Below are 14,932 nucleotides of genomic sequence, written 5' to 3'. Positions count from 1 at the left end.
ATCTGTAGGTTTGTATGTTAGTTTAACATATTTCATTACAAATACTTAAGTACTAATCAGAACAGGGACTGTGGGTCACTAATTAGTATATCTATGTTAGTGACAGAGATACACTGTATGATACCTGTTTATACATGAATTTTTATGTTACATTTGGGCATAGTTTATAAATAATATGTAGTTTTAAGAAATTTTAATGTGTATTTAAAAAATTTTTAATGTAATTTTTTAATGTTTTATTTATTTCTGAGAGAGAGAGACAGCATGAGCAGGGGAGGGTCAGAGAGAGAGGAGACACAGAATCTGAAACAGGCTCCAGGCTCTGAGCTAGCTGTCAGCACAGAGCCCGACATGGGGCTCAAACCCACGAACCGTGAGATCATGACCTGAGCCGGAGTCGGACACTCAACCAGCTGAGCCACCCAGGTGCCCCTTACTGTTTATTTTTAAGAGAGAGAGACAGGCAGAATCTGAAGCAGGCTCCAGGCACTGAGCTATTAGCATAGAGTCCGATGCTGGGGCTCGAACCCACAGACCACAATATCATGACCTGAGCTGAAGTCAGACACTTAATTGACTGAGCCACCCAGGAGCCCCTAAATAATATATATTTATAAGTTAATTATTTTTATTTGTAGTTGTGTAGCAGCAGGCTAGCATTAAATTTTATTAGAATCATTACCATTTTTTAATAATGCTAGATAGAGACAAAAGTATGGAAATTGGAGTCCTAAATTCAAGTCTTATTCTGGCTCATAAATTTAGTATTTTGGGCAAGTCCATTTGATCATTTAATCACTCATTCCACACAGGAGTATTAAGTATTTTTATGAAACAGAAGTTATACCAAGCTATGAAAATACAGCTTCATTGATATCTATACCTTCTACTCCTAGTGGGGGATGAAGACAAAGCTGATTATAATAAAGTATGATAACTGCTGTGATGAGGAAGAGCCATGAGCACACAAAAGTCAAGCCTCACCCATGCTTGTTTGACATTGTGCTTCTCTTTTGTAGTACTTTCTGTGGTTGTAATTAAGTGGTCAGCCGTGTAGTTATTTTGTCTCTCTCTCCAGCTGGATACAAAGTCTTATAAGTGCAAGGACTGTATCTGTGTTGTTTACCCCAGCACCTTGTGGAGTCCTTGATTCTAGATGACTCAAATATTGATGGGAAAAAATGAAAGCTGGACACAACTCATGGAGGAAGTGCTATTTGAGTAGAAACTGAAAGGATGAATACTAGCTAGGCAGGCAAAAGAAGGAGGTTGTCAGGGAAGAATGTTCCTGGTGGAGGGAAGAGGTCTTTTACCCAATGTCTGGGAGGTAAACAAGACATTGTTCATTGAGTAAAGGAAGGCCTGGACTTCTAACCCTCAATTTCCTCATCTTTCAAGAACAAAAATGATGCCTAGCTCAGAGTTGTAATGAATTAAATGAAATTAATTTAGAGAGTAAGTAATTTAATAAAATGTAAAATGGTGTCAAGGTAGAGAAAGTGGTTCTCATCAGGGTAGAGAATTTGGTTCTTAAAATTAAAAAACAGGATTTAGAGGATAATCGCTCTAATTTATGTGGAATCTGAGTTTATCACTCTAAATTGCCTGTCATACTTTAGAAGAAAAATGTCTTTAGTACTCAGAAGGACAGCTAATATTTTATTTTTAAAACTTCCACAAATCATTTCATTTAAATTTTCTTGGCAGTGCTCCTATCTAGGTAAGGTTTTAAACTTTTTAGCCATTCACTAGGAGAAATCAGTACAGGTCAGACTATCATGTTCATTTCTGAGCATTGTGGTTTAATAGGAACGCCAAAGAGCTAAAATTGGTATAGAACAACATTGTGAGTATGATGAAAGACCTAGAAGCTGTGTTTTATGGGGACTGACTGAGGGAAGAGGAATGCTGAGCTTGAAGGAAAATAAAAGAGGAATATAGGGTATTTAGATATTTCTCCCAATTTATCATTCCTCTGTTACAGAATTATGCATCCACACCCTTGCATGGCCTATGGTGGCCAGGCTGTACTTTCTGCCCTTGAGATTAGACTCAGTTATGTGACTTGAGTTGGTTAATTAGTGGATGGAAGGCAAGTCAGAGGCTGAAAAAGCACTTGTATGGTTGGGCCCGCCCTTTTGGACTCTGGTCATGTGGCATGAGAACATGTCCCACATGGTTAATGCCCCCTAAGGCTCAACTCCAGGATGAACACGTACAGAGCAGACCTGCATGTGTTCTGCAGTGGGGAGCCCAGCGCAGCTGTCGCAGCAGCCTGCAGCAGTGCTGCCCAGCTGGGCCCGGCCCTCATCAGCCAGGAACACTCCGTGAGACCTTTGGGCCAGCACACATGCATACCCATGCATACCCATGCATACCACACATGCATACCTGGTCATAACCCAGCGAGTCTCCTTTTTTGTTTTTTCTTTTTTTTCTCTATAATATTTTAAGTATAATCTTCACAGTACGTCAGCTTGTTACATGTTTAGACTTTTTTTTTAAACAGAATGAACTGTTTATTTATTTATTTTTTACTTCCCTTATCACATTATCATTTATTTGTTANCAGTGCTCATCCCCACAAGTGCCCTCCTCCATGCCCATCTCCCCCCTCCTCCCCACATCCATCAGTCCTCAGTTTGTTTCTCAGCATTCAAGAGTCTCTTATGGCTTGCCTCTCTCCCTTTCCCCCAACACTTCCCNTAACCCTTTATCTGATTTGTCATTTGCAACTATCTTTTCCCATCCGTTGGTTGCCTATTAGTTTTGTGGGTTGTTTCCTTTGCTGTGCAGAAGCTTTTAGCTCCTGGTAAGCAGTATTGTCTCAAATAACTATATTACCAATTACAAAGTGGTAGAAGAAATACAACCTCTATTAATGATACAGAGAAACTTTTTAACAATGGAGATTAATCTGTAATTCTTATTTTCTGAATTTATTAGAATATTAATTTCTTATAATCAATTATCACAACTAAGTGCCACTGCTTATGATGCTGGGATATTCCATATGCTATAATATGTCATCAATGTCACCCTCAAATATATTCATTATGTTTTCATTATATCTGTAGCATAATAGTCTTTCCTTCAAGCTGTCCACATAACAGAGAACAGAAAATTAGACTGTTGGAATATCCTTGGCTTGTCAGAGATGAGTACCTCGTGTCATGTATGCAGAGCACGGGCAGCCATCTTCAGGCAGTGTGCCGGCAGGCAGCTCCGGGGACCGCTTCACGGTGTGGCTGAAGGAGTGGTGCAGGCCGGTTGTGGCTCTGAGATTTGGTGGCTCTTTCAGATATGTTCCAGGCCACCTTCTTAGACTCTGCTGTCTCTTTGCTCACTGGCCAAGGGGCAGCCCCTGCTGACCCCTGTGCAGCTCAGGCAGTCTAATGGCTTCTGCACCTCATTTTTCTTCAGGCCTTGTTTCTTCTTCTCCCCATATTAATCAGTCCTTATTTTCTTCACCCACTACTGCCTTTAATTTTTGGTGTTTCTGTGTTTAGTTTCTTTTTCTTCCCAGAGAAATTCCCTGAGATATTTATCATAGCAGTGATGAGCAGGATATTACTCTGTACAGATGATTTGCACTGGAAAAAAGTAACATTTTTGGAATATCACCCAGCATAGTGTCTTCTTTCATTCAGTCCTGTAGAAACATATATTTTGTCCAGTACATCCATTATTTACAAGTTTGAAAGGGGGAAAAATAGCATGTTTTCAGCTTTATTGATCAGTGTGGCCTTTCTCAGCCACTCAGTGTGATCCTCTGAGCTCCATGGCTGTGTTGGGAGCGTGTCCTGGGAGTCCTGGCATTTGCTCATCTGTTCTGTGCCTACTTCTCATCGCTGAGGATGCTCCTCCCTGCTGGGATCAGTTGTGCCAGTTTGCTCCCCTGCCTCTCCACAGTTCTTCTAAGGAGAACTAGAATGTTCACATCAAGGCTGCTGCATTGCATAATTTCTGGAGGAATCATTCATAGTGTAATGTGTTTCATTGGTGTACTCTGAGGTTTTCCAGTGAGATTACCAGAGCAAGTCTTAGACACATTTCCTGGAACCAGACTTCTTGTATTTTATGCATAAATGTTTGGAAATCTTTGTGGTTCTTTTCTAAGGAATTAATCAACCTTGAGGTTTATTTTAAGGGATAGATTTCTTTGATTTTATCAGCTTTTTCATTATTCTGAAGTTCTTCACCAAAGAAGAAGTATTTTATTCCATCAGAATATCAAAGAATATTTTGATATACAAAGATTTTGATTTATAGAGTTTTAGTCAAATATTAACTTTGAATATTTACTTGAATATTTACATAAGTGAGTGGGGCAGGGACAGAGAGCAAGAGGGAGACACAGAATCCAAAGCAGGCTCTAGTCTCTGAGCTGTCAGCACAGAACCTGACACAGGGCTTGAACTCAGGAACGGCGAAATTGTGAACTGAGCCAAAGTCAGATGCTTAACGGACTGAGTCACCCAAGTGCCTCTTTCCTTAAATATTTCAATCTTGATATTGAATTCCTAGTTTCATATGGTAAGTTGATTTTCCATCTTTGGGGGATTTTTTCTTCTTATAGTCAGTGGAATAAGAATTTGAAAAATCTGCTGACTTCTCGTCAGTAATTCTGGAGGACATAAAACAATGCAACATCTTTAAAGTGATGTACTTATGAAGTCTTCTTCATCTCATTTGATGCCCTTCCATTCTTCTGTTGCTCAGGCAAAAACCTTGGCACATTACTAATTTTTCCTTTATACTTATAATTCACATCCAGTCCAACTACACATCTTATCTACAACTTTCTTTTAAATCTCCATCCAAATTCTTTTGTGCATGGTTTTACTTTATATATAGCATTAGGAATAAACAGTTTGAAAGCTGGCTTGGAGCAAACACTTAAAGGTAAATCTTGGGGTACCTGGGTGGCTCAGTCGGTTAAGCATCTGACTCTTGATTTAGGCTCAGGTCATGATCTCATGGTTTGTGAGTTCGAGCCCTATGTTGGGCTCCACAGTGACAGTGTGAAGCCTGCTTGGGACTCTCTGTCTCTTTCCCTGCCCCTCCCCTGCGCGCGCATGCGCTCTCTCTCTCTGTCTCTCTCTGTCTCTCTCTCTCTCTTTCAAAATAAATAAATAAACATTAAAAGAAATAAAGGTAAATCTGATGATGCTGAAACTATTCCAGGCCAGAGACAAACATGGAAAGGCCCTAGTTAATGTCATAAAGCCAATGCAGCATAAATACAAAGCAGTAGAATCCTGAGAGCCAACACTCAGGGCCCACTGCCAGAGGATGGGTTTCTCATTAGGGAGTTGTACCCTAGGTTCTCATGAGCACTGCCTTAGGCCACCCATGCTCCCTGGGGCAGCTGTAGCCAATCACTTTTGGCTTGGTTATCCAGCATTTTTGTGACAGTAGCTGAATAATACAGAGAGTTTCAATTTTTTTTAAATGTGCTACATATGGGACATAAAAGAGTTGACTCATGCTTCTTCAAAAAGCCTTCCTAGGATCAAGAAGCAGCAGTTGGAGCAGAGTTTCTCAGTGTTGCTATTGACATTTAGGGGCAGTAATTCTTTGTTGGCAGGAGATAGAGGGCTGTCTTGTGTATTGTAGGGTGTCCGACAGCATCTCTGGCCTCTGTCTACTGAATGCCGAAAGTACCTCCTCCCCAGCTGTGGCAACCAAAAATGTCTACAGATACTGACAAATGCTCTCTTGGGGAAAAATTGCCTCATTTGTGAATCACTGAGTTAGCAGGCAGATTTGGGTTCAGTTTGAGAAGAAACTTTCCCACAGTGACTGCTTTAATGAAGTAAGCTTCTAGACTGGATTTGAAGTGGACCCAATGGGATTTACTTTTTCATCACATAGGGATTAGTTCAGAAAACATCCAAGAAGTTTCCCAGTGCTGACTCTCCACTCTGATGAACTAATCTGAAGAGAGGATTTCATCATTCTTTAACATTTGTTAGGGAGACTTTAAACAAAATCGTATCTTTGGCAGTCTGTTCAGTTCATTAACATACTTCAGAAGCATTTTCATAAATATGAAATGATAAATGCTACTTAAACACCAGTAGTTATTCAGATTGCTTTCAGAACATCTCTTCTGTGATCTGTTTGATATTAAGAGATAGCACTACACCTTTCTTACTGCTGTGTAATATAAGATAGTTTTCAAAATGTTTTTTTTTTTAATCTTGGAGAATGTTATTTGATCAGCAACATATGTCTATATTTCTTTTTTTTATATAGTTTATTTTTGAGATAGAGACAGAGCATGAGTGGGGGAGGGGCAGAGAATCCGAAACAGTCTCCAGGCTCTGAGCTGTCAGCACAGAGCCTGATGCGGAGCTCGAACCCACGAACCATGAGATCTGACCTGAGCCAAAGTTGGATGCTCAACCAACTGAGCCACCCAGGGGCCCCTATATGTTTCTGTATTATTATAACTAGGTCACAGGACTGTCCTGTTTTTTTTTTTTAAAGCTAAATTTTAAGTTAAATCGCTCTTACGGGAAAGGAATTTTCAAAAAATATTTAGTTCTGTGGCTTGACTTCTATTTTGGCTAGGTCACTGGAGATCTCTCAAGAATCCAGTTTCTGCATCCAGGAGGGATGGGGGGCAGTCCCTCACTTCACAGAACCTTGACACCCCAGACTCTTTTCTTGGAAAAGGAAGCCAGAAGCTCATTAGTAATCATGTTCTGTCTCTAGGGAGATGAGGCTAACCCTTGGCTTTGCTCAGTCCTCTGCCTGTTGCTGCCACCACCCAGTGGCAGCCTTTGCCTCTCTCTGGCGTAGTTAGAGATACTCTGCAGTTGTCAGGGGAAGCCAGAGGATAGCAGTTTCTGTGCTGGTAGGATCCAGTATTAGAATCAGTTGCTGTTTTAAGCTGCTGTCTTTGCAAGGACAGAACAGTAGATACCAGGAATAAGGGAGAGAGGGACAAGCATGAAAAGGAGGATGTTTATGGAACCGTGTGCTGAAATATTTAGAGTATGTTCAGGAAGGACAAAAGAGCCAAGTAGTAAATGTAGCCTCTTAAAGATAACACTGAAACATTTTGCTTAAAAATAGGTTAGACTAAAACATTCTTTACCAAGAGAATTTGACTCAAAAAATTGTTGGAAGAGGAAGTCCATTATCAAACTAGCAGCTACAGTTTCACAAACAGATGTACAAAATTTGTTAGAATTGTTCCGGTTTCTGATTAGTTGTTCTAAAAACACTAGAAATTATAGTTTCTTTTTATTAATCTGTATTCTAAACAAATTGTGATATTTTTATGATTGATTTAGAGAAGTTTTTTTCTACTTTTGAGAATATTAGAACAAAGCAAATTTAGGGTTAGATTCACTGAAGGTCTTTTTGAATTTTATAGTTAGGAACATGAAATGAGAAAGTTTTACTAATGAAAAGATAATATCCTAGAGTTACTATTAGCAGATCCTCTGGTTGGAATTAATTCTATTTGCTAGAGAAAAGTATCAATATAGTATGTATGTACCTTTAGCTACATGTACGTGGCAGGATATTCAGGTCTCCGTTTCTCTTGGACCTTGAACCAGTTGCAGAGGGAATAAACAGTGAATCGCAGTATTCTAAAGAGCACATTAGGGTAAAGGCTTACGATGACATGGAAGCCAGCCAGGAAGCAATGTAGCTGACTAAATAAGCAGTCAGGTAAGAATATGCAGTGTTTTAACAAATGTCTGAGAGATCCCCTTTGGATACTGTGCTAATAAAACAGTAAACTGAAAGGATGAAGCACAGTCCCACGAGATTGTGTTTTGTATACCGTGATAGCTCCAGTGCCTGGAGCAGTGCCTGCCCATAATGGACATTGAATAAGTGGGAAGGGAGGAAGAAGGTAAGTGTAAAAGTAATACCAGGTCAAAGAAAGAAATAATCTATAAGAGTGAGGAAGAGTGTACTGTAGAACGTAGCCCAGTACCTAGGAAACTTAGATAAATGTGGTAATTGCTCGCTGCTTTGCCTTGCCTTCCCACCTGACAGTACAACTCAGTAAAGGCTCTGCCCTGCTCATCTTTGAATCTGGAGGCTATAGCACATAGTAGTATCATTTATTAAAAAGCTGTGGTTTACAAAGCACTGTTCTTCCCTGTGACAGCCCTATGAGGTTTTATTGGCCTCATTTCTGAAAGACAGGAAACAGAGGGTGAGGAAGGTTAAATAGTTTGCCAAAAGCCACACTGTGGAGCTGGCATTCCATCTCGGGATTGTGTGGCTCCTGAGCTCCGATACAGAATCTTTAGGCCAGACTATCCAGGTGCTCAGTAATATGTGCTGAGTGTTTTTCTAAAAATGAAGAGTAGGTATCCTAAAGAATTCACCAAGGAGATGACAGCAAGGTAGATCTTAAGTAAAAGTAAGATTTGGATGTGGTGAAATGTCAGGGGGTTATTGAGGGTAGAGTATTCAAGCAAAAGGGACAAAAAAAATTTAAAGTTTAAAAAAAATAAGTAAAAACACAAAGACATAGAGTATAAGAATTCTAGTTTTCTGCCATCTAGGTTATATTTGAAGATTAGTAAAGGGTGTTAATTTGGGTTTAAATTGTAGAAGGCCTTCGATGGTAATCTGAGATGTTTGGACTTGACTTTGGGCACAGGATCAGTCCATCAAACCTGTTTTTTTAAGCAGGAGAGTACCTTACATCATTTGAGTTTTAGTCTGTGATCATCCCAAAGGTAATATATTTTAAAATCCCTCCTCTACTTTCAAGTATTTGCCATCATTTTACTAAATGATGTCACTAGTTAAAAAAACTTGCCTTCTTCNGGGCATGGAGGAGGGCACTCGTGGGGATGAGCACTGGGTGTTATATGGAAACTAATTTGACAAACTATTTGTAAAAAAATAAAATAAAAATAAAAATTAAAAAAATTAAAAAATTTAAAAAAAATAAAAACTTGCCTTCTTCCAACCACAACAGTTATATCCTTTTAATATACAACAGTTATGTCCTTTTAATATAGTTTTTGGATGTTTTTAACTTTGTATAAATAGTAGGTGTTGTCCCACAATATACTTTTCTCCCCACTAGCATTATATTATTGAGATCATTTATGTCATGAATCATACAGTATTCCATTGTGTGAATACACCACAAGGTATCCATTCTGATAATGATGGAAATGTTTTGTTATAAACAATGCTGATATAAATATTCTTGTGTATGTCACTTTGTGCACATATATTAGAGTTGTCCGTTGTCTGTATGACTGGACACTAATTGTTAGCTGTCTTTCAGCTTTCATGACGCTGGTTATCATATTGCTGCACGTGTTCTGGGGCATCATATTTTTTGATGGCTGTGAGAAGAAAAAGTGGTCTGCCCTTCTTGTTGTTCTTCTGACCCATCTGCTGGTGTCAGCCCTGGTGAGTATTGATTGTCACCATGCTCACAGTGTTTTTTGGATCATAAGTCGACATATCTAAAATGGTAGATTCTACTCTAAATGAAATACATGCTCATGGGAAAATGAAGACATTCACAAAAACTGTTTAATGAGTGCACAGTAGATAGATAAATAAATCAGCTAAGTCTTTCTACAGAAAAAAAACCACTATTAATTTGTTCATTGATTTCATTAAAGATTTTTTTCTACATATCTATCTTTCTTTTATGGGTATAGTCAAACCTGATATAGCCTTGGATTATGCTTATATTATGTAACATAGCTTAAACAATTACCATGTTATTAGAAATCCTTTTCATATATACATTTTAATAGCCTTATATCATTACATAGAAATTATATTAGTTTGCTTAACTGATTGATCAAATCATCTATTTCTACTTTTGTTCCTTACAATGCTGTCTTGAACGTCTTTGTACGTGAAATTTTTTCAATATGATGTTTAGACTCCAAGGAATGAAAATATGAAGTTAAATGGTATGAATATTTTTAAAGGCCTTGATATAAATTGCTAAATTCCTCTCCATAAGGGTTGTACCATTTCTTCTCATTCTGATCAATAACAAGAGTACCCATTTTATTCCCTCCTCACTGGAATTGTAATTATTATGCCAGTTTTCTAAATAAATACAATTTAAAAAGAAAGCTTGATTGGATATATTTTTTTAAGAACTATTTAATGCTTTGGGGGGGTCTGACTTTGTCATACATTTATCCCCACCACTGCCTTGTCCAGACCCTTTTCATTTCTCACCTTTAAGTATTAGAAAGGTTCTTTCTGGTGGTGTCCGACGTCATGTTTCTCTCATGTCAATCCACTTAGAATTTATATCAGGTTTCCTCATACTAGGCTCCTTAATCTCTGATCCATCTAAAATGCAGTCTTGCAGGGGCGCCTGGCCGGTTTAGTTGTGAAAGCATGGGACTCTTGATCTCGGGTCATGAGTTCAGGCCCCCAGTTATAGGCATAGAGATTATTTGATAGATAGATAGATAAAAATGCAGTCTTATTGCTTTCCCTTACTAAAACCTTTCAGTGGTGCAGCATACTTAAGTTAGTGTGATGGCAACTATATGAAGCCAAATATTCATTGAAAAAAGACTAGAAAGAGAAAGCATTAAAATACTAACAGTATTTTTATCTTTGAGTGGATTTTTTATCTTAATAGATTTTGGCATGTTCCAAATTTTCTACAATGTACACTTTTATAATCAGAAAGGAAATTACATGAAAAAGCAAACGTCCTTTTCATGGATCCATTTGGCTAATTCATTCATTTGACAAGTATTTACTGAGTACCTTCTATGTTCCAGGCACTGTTTTAGGTAAACAAAACAGTTTAGTGAACAAAACAAAGATCCCTGTTTTCACAGTTTAGTGGGGAAAGAGAGGCAGCAAGCAGCAGGCCTAATAAATAAGAAATTTTATAGGTGCTGTGGAAAGTAGAGCAGGGTTAAAAGGAATCCACAGTGTGGGGAGGCAGGAGATGTCAAATTTTTTAATTAGGTGGTCAGAGCAGGCTTCGTTGTGAAGGTGACATTGGAGCAAAGAAGTGAAGTAAACTGGTCATGTGCTGTCTGGGGAAGAGCATCCTGGGCTGCACAACCATAGGCAAAGTCGAAGAGCAGAGGACTTGCGTGGCATATTTTTGGAAGTGAGGGTGGCCAGAACAGAGTGAGCCAGAGGAAAGTTAGTAGGAGATACTGTTACAGAGTTGAAGGTGGGGACATAAGTAGAGGTTGGAAGTGAAAACCACATATAGATCTTGCAAGGCCCGGACATTTGTTCTCAGTGAAATGGGAGTCCTTGTAGGATGTTAGGGCCATGATCTGACTCACATTTTTAAAAGATCACTTGGCTGTGTTAAGAGTGAACTGTAGCAGGGATGGTGATAACTTGGGTGAAATAGCAGTGGATATAATGAGAAATGATCAGATTGAGGACATATTTTTGGAAGTAGAGCCAACAGTATTTCCTGGAAGATTGTATAAGGCATAGAATGAAAGAAGAGGAGCCAAGGATGTCTCCAGGGTTTGGGCCTGGACAGTTAGAAGGATGGAGTTACCATCCCCTGGGCTGGGGAAGCTTGTGAGGGGAGATCAGGAGTTCATCTAGACACATCGCAAATGTAATAGAGGTGCCTGTTGGACATCTTAAGTGAAAATATCCATTAGGCAGTTGGATGAGAAAGTCTGGAGTTTGGGAGAGAATTCCAGTCCGGAAATCCAAAGACTGAGCTCTAGGACCCTCCCACACTGAGACTGGGCAAGGAGAAGGAGCCACCAAAGGAGACCAAGAAAGAGCCACTAGTGAGGTTGGAAGAAAACAAGGAGCCAGGTGTCCTGGAAGCCAGATGTATTAAGGAGAAAATGATCAGCTGTAGTAGATGTCTGTGGAATAAAACCCAGACTTCATTGTTTGACATAAGCCTCTTATCAGCCTTACAGGTATAAAACTTAACCTCCTTCCGCTCCCCACAGTTCACCTCATATGCTCCATCTAAATTGATCTACTGTGGCTACCTAGAAGATGTACCTTGTTCATGCTGTTTTACCTGCAGTGACTCCTCCTAACCTAAGTCGTTTTGGAAGAGTAGTCAGTCCATGTGAAGCCTCCTTGGAAAAGGTGCATATTCCACACTCAGCATGATCATTGGCCCTTATTCATAGCTGTGTTATAACACTTACCCTCAGATAACATTGTTTTATTTAATATAGTTATTTATTGATTTATTTATTCACTTATTATTTTTTAATTTATATCCAAGCTAGTTAGCATACAGTGCAATAATGATTTCAGGACTAGAATCCAGTGATACATATAACACCCAGTGCTCATCCCAACAAGTGTCCTCCTTAATGCCCCTTGCCCATGTAGCCCATCCCCCTACCCCAAACCCCTCTAGCAACCCTGTTCTCTGTATTTAAGAGTCTCTTAGGTTTTGTCCTCCTTCCTCTTTTTATATTATTTTTCCTTCCCTTCCCTTATGTTCATCTGTTTTGTATCTTAAATTCCACATATGAGTGAAGTCATATGGTATTTGTCTTTCTGTGACTAATTTTGTTTAGCATAGTATATTCTAGTTTCACCCATGTTGTTGCAGATGGCAAGATTTCGCCCTTTTTGATTGCCAAGTAACATTCCATNTAATATAGTTATTTATTGATTTATTTATTCACTTATTATTTTTTAATTTATATCCAAGCTAGTTAGCATACAGTGCAATAATGATTTCAGGACTAGAATCCAGTGATACATATAACACCCAGTGCTCATCCCAACAAGTGTCCTCCTTAATGCCCCTTGCCCATGTAGCCCATCCCCCTACCCCAAACCCCTCTAGCAACCCTGTTCTCTGTATTTAAGAGTCTCTTAGGTTTTGTCCTCCTTCCTCTTTTTATATTATTTTTCCTTCCCTTCCCTTATGTTCATCTGTTTTGTATCTTAAATTCCACATATGAGTGAAGTCATATGGTATTTGTCTTTCTGTGACTAATTTTGTTTAGCATAGTATATTCTAGTTTCACCCATGTTGTTGCAGATGGCAAGATTTCGCCCTTTTTGATTGCCAAGTAACATTCCATTGTGTGTGTGTGTGTGTGTGTGTGTGCGCACGTGCGCATCATATGCTCCACACACATATCACATCTTTATCCATTCATCAGTCGATGGATATTTGGGCTCTTTCCATACTTTGGCTATTGTTGATAGCACTGCTGTAAATATTCAAAACAACACACCTACACCCATTGGATAAATACCTGGTAGTGCAGTTGCTGTGTCATAGGATAGTTCTATTTTTAATTTTGGGGGGAATGTCCATACTATTTTCTAGAACCTATTTTCTAAAGTGCACCAGCTTGCATTCCCACCAGCAGTGCAAAAGGGTTCCTCTTTCTCCGTGTACTTGCCAACATCTCGTGTTGCCTGAGTTGTTAAATTTCATCGATTCTGGCAGGTGTGAGGTGGTATCTCACTGTGGTTTTGATTTGTATTTCCCTCATGATGAGTGATGTTGAACATTTTTTCATGTGTCTATTAGCCATCTGGATGTCTTCTTTGGAAAAAGTGTCTGTTCTTTGGAAAAAGTGTTCATGTCTTCTGCACATTTCTTCACCGGAATTATTTGTTTTTTGGGTGTTGAGTTTGGTGAGTTCTTTATAGGTTTTGAATACTAACCCTTTATCTGTCATTTGCAAATATCTTTTCCAATTCCATCAATTGCCTTTTAGTTTTGTTGATTGTTTCCTTTGACATGCAGAAGCTTTTTATCATGATGAGGTCCCAAGAGTTCATTTTTGCTTTTGTTTCCCTTGCCTCCAGAGACATGTTGAGTAAGAAGTTGCTGCAGCTGAGGTCAGAGTTTTTTGCTGCTTTCTCCTCTAGGATTTTGGTTTTTTAAATTTTTTTAATTTTTAAAAATCTATTTAAAACAATTTTTTTAATGTTTTATTTATTTCTGCGAGAGAAGGAGAGACAGCATGAGCAGGGGAGAGTCAGAGAGGGGGAGACAGAATCCGAAACAGGCTTCAGGCTCTGAGCTAGCTGTCAGCACAGAGCCCGACACGGGGTTCGAACCCACGAACTGTAAGATCATGACCTGAGCCGAAGTCAGACGCTTAACCAACTGAGCCACCCAGGCGCCCCTCTCCTCTAGGATTTTGATGGCTTCCTGTCTTACGTTTAGATCTTTCATCCAGTTTGAGTTTATATTTGTGTATGGTGTAAGAAAGTGGTCCAGGTTCATTTTTCTGCCTGTCGCTGTTCAATTTTCCCAGCACCATTTGCTGAAGAGAATGTGTTTATTCCATTGGATATTCTTTCTTGCTTTATCAAAGATGAGTTGGCCATATGTTTGTGGGTCCATTTCTGGGTTCTCTGTTCTGTTCAACTGACCTGAGTGTCTGTGTTTGTGCCAGTACCATAGTGTCTTGATAATTACAGCTTTGTAATACAGCTTGAAGTCTGGAATTGTGATAATGCCAACTTCAGTTTTCTTTTTCAAGATTGCTTTGGCTATTTGGGGTCTTTTCTGATTCCATACAAATTTTAGGATTGTTTGTTCTAGCTCTGTGAAGAATGCTGGTGGTATTTTGATACAGACTGCAGTGAACATGTAGATTGCCTTGGGTGGAATTGACATTTTAACAATAATTGTTCTCCCAATCCATGAGCATGGGATGTTTTTCCATTTGTGTCTTCAGTTTCTTTCATAAGCTTTCTATAGTTTTCAGTGTATAGGTTTTTCACCGTTTTGATTAGGTTTATTCCTAGATATTTTATGGTTTTTGTTGCAGTTGTAAATGGGATTGATCCCTTGATTTCTCTTTCCGCTTCTTCATTATTGGTGTATAGAAATGCAATCAATTTCTTGCATTGTTTTATCCTGCAACTCCTGTCATACTGTGAAAATACTCATGGTATGATCTCAGTCTCTCTGTACTTATTGAGGCCTGTTTTGTGTCCCAGTATGTGATCT

At 38.9% G+C, this 14,932-nt stretch overlaps 1 protein-coding gene across 6 annotated transcripts in view; it reads left to right on the top strand.

Moving 5' to 3' along the window:
* Window positions 1-14,932, top strand: part of APH1B (aph-1B gamma-secretase subunit) — an 82,310-nt gene that overhangs the window by 16,050 nt on the left and 51,328 nt on the right. For all 6 annotated transcript variants that reach the window (XM_077747596.1, XM_077747604.1, XM_077747615.1 and 3 more), the window contains one exon: window positions 9,284-9,411. In XM_077747596.1, coding sequence (XP_077603722.1) covers window positions 9,284-9,411 — 128 coding nt within the window. The remainder of the gene's footprint in view (window positions 1-9,283; window positions 9,412-14,932) is intronic.

Source organism: Crocuta crocuta, unplaced genomic scaffold (assembly GCF_008692635.1).
Source record: "Crocuta crocuta isolate KB4526 unplaced genomic scaffold, BGI_CrCroc_1.0 scaffold130, whole genome shotgun sequence".
Lineage (NCBI taxonomy): Eukaryota > Metazoa > Chordata > Mammalia > Carnivora > Hyaenidae > Crocuta > Crocuta crocuta.
The sequence above is the reverse complement of the archived record's forward strand: the minus strand, read 5'-3'. Positions and strand labels throughout refer to the sequence as shown.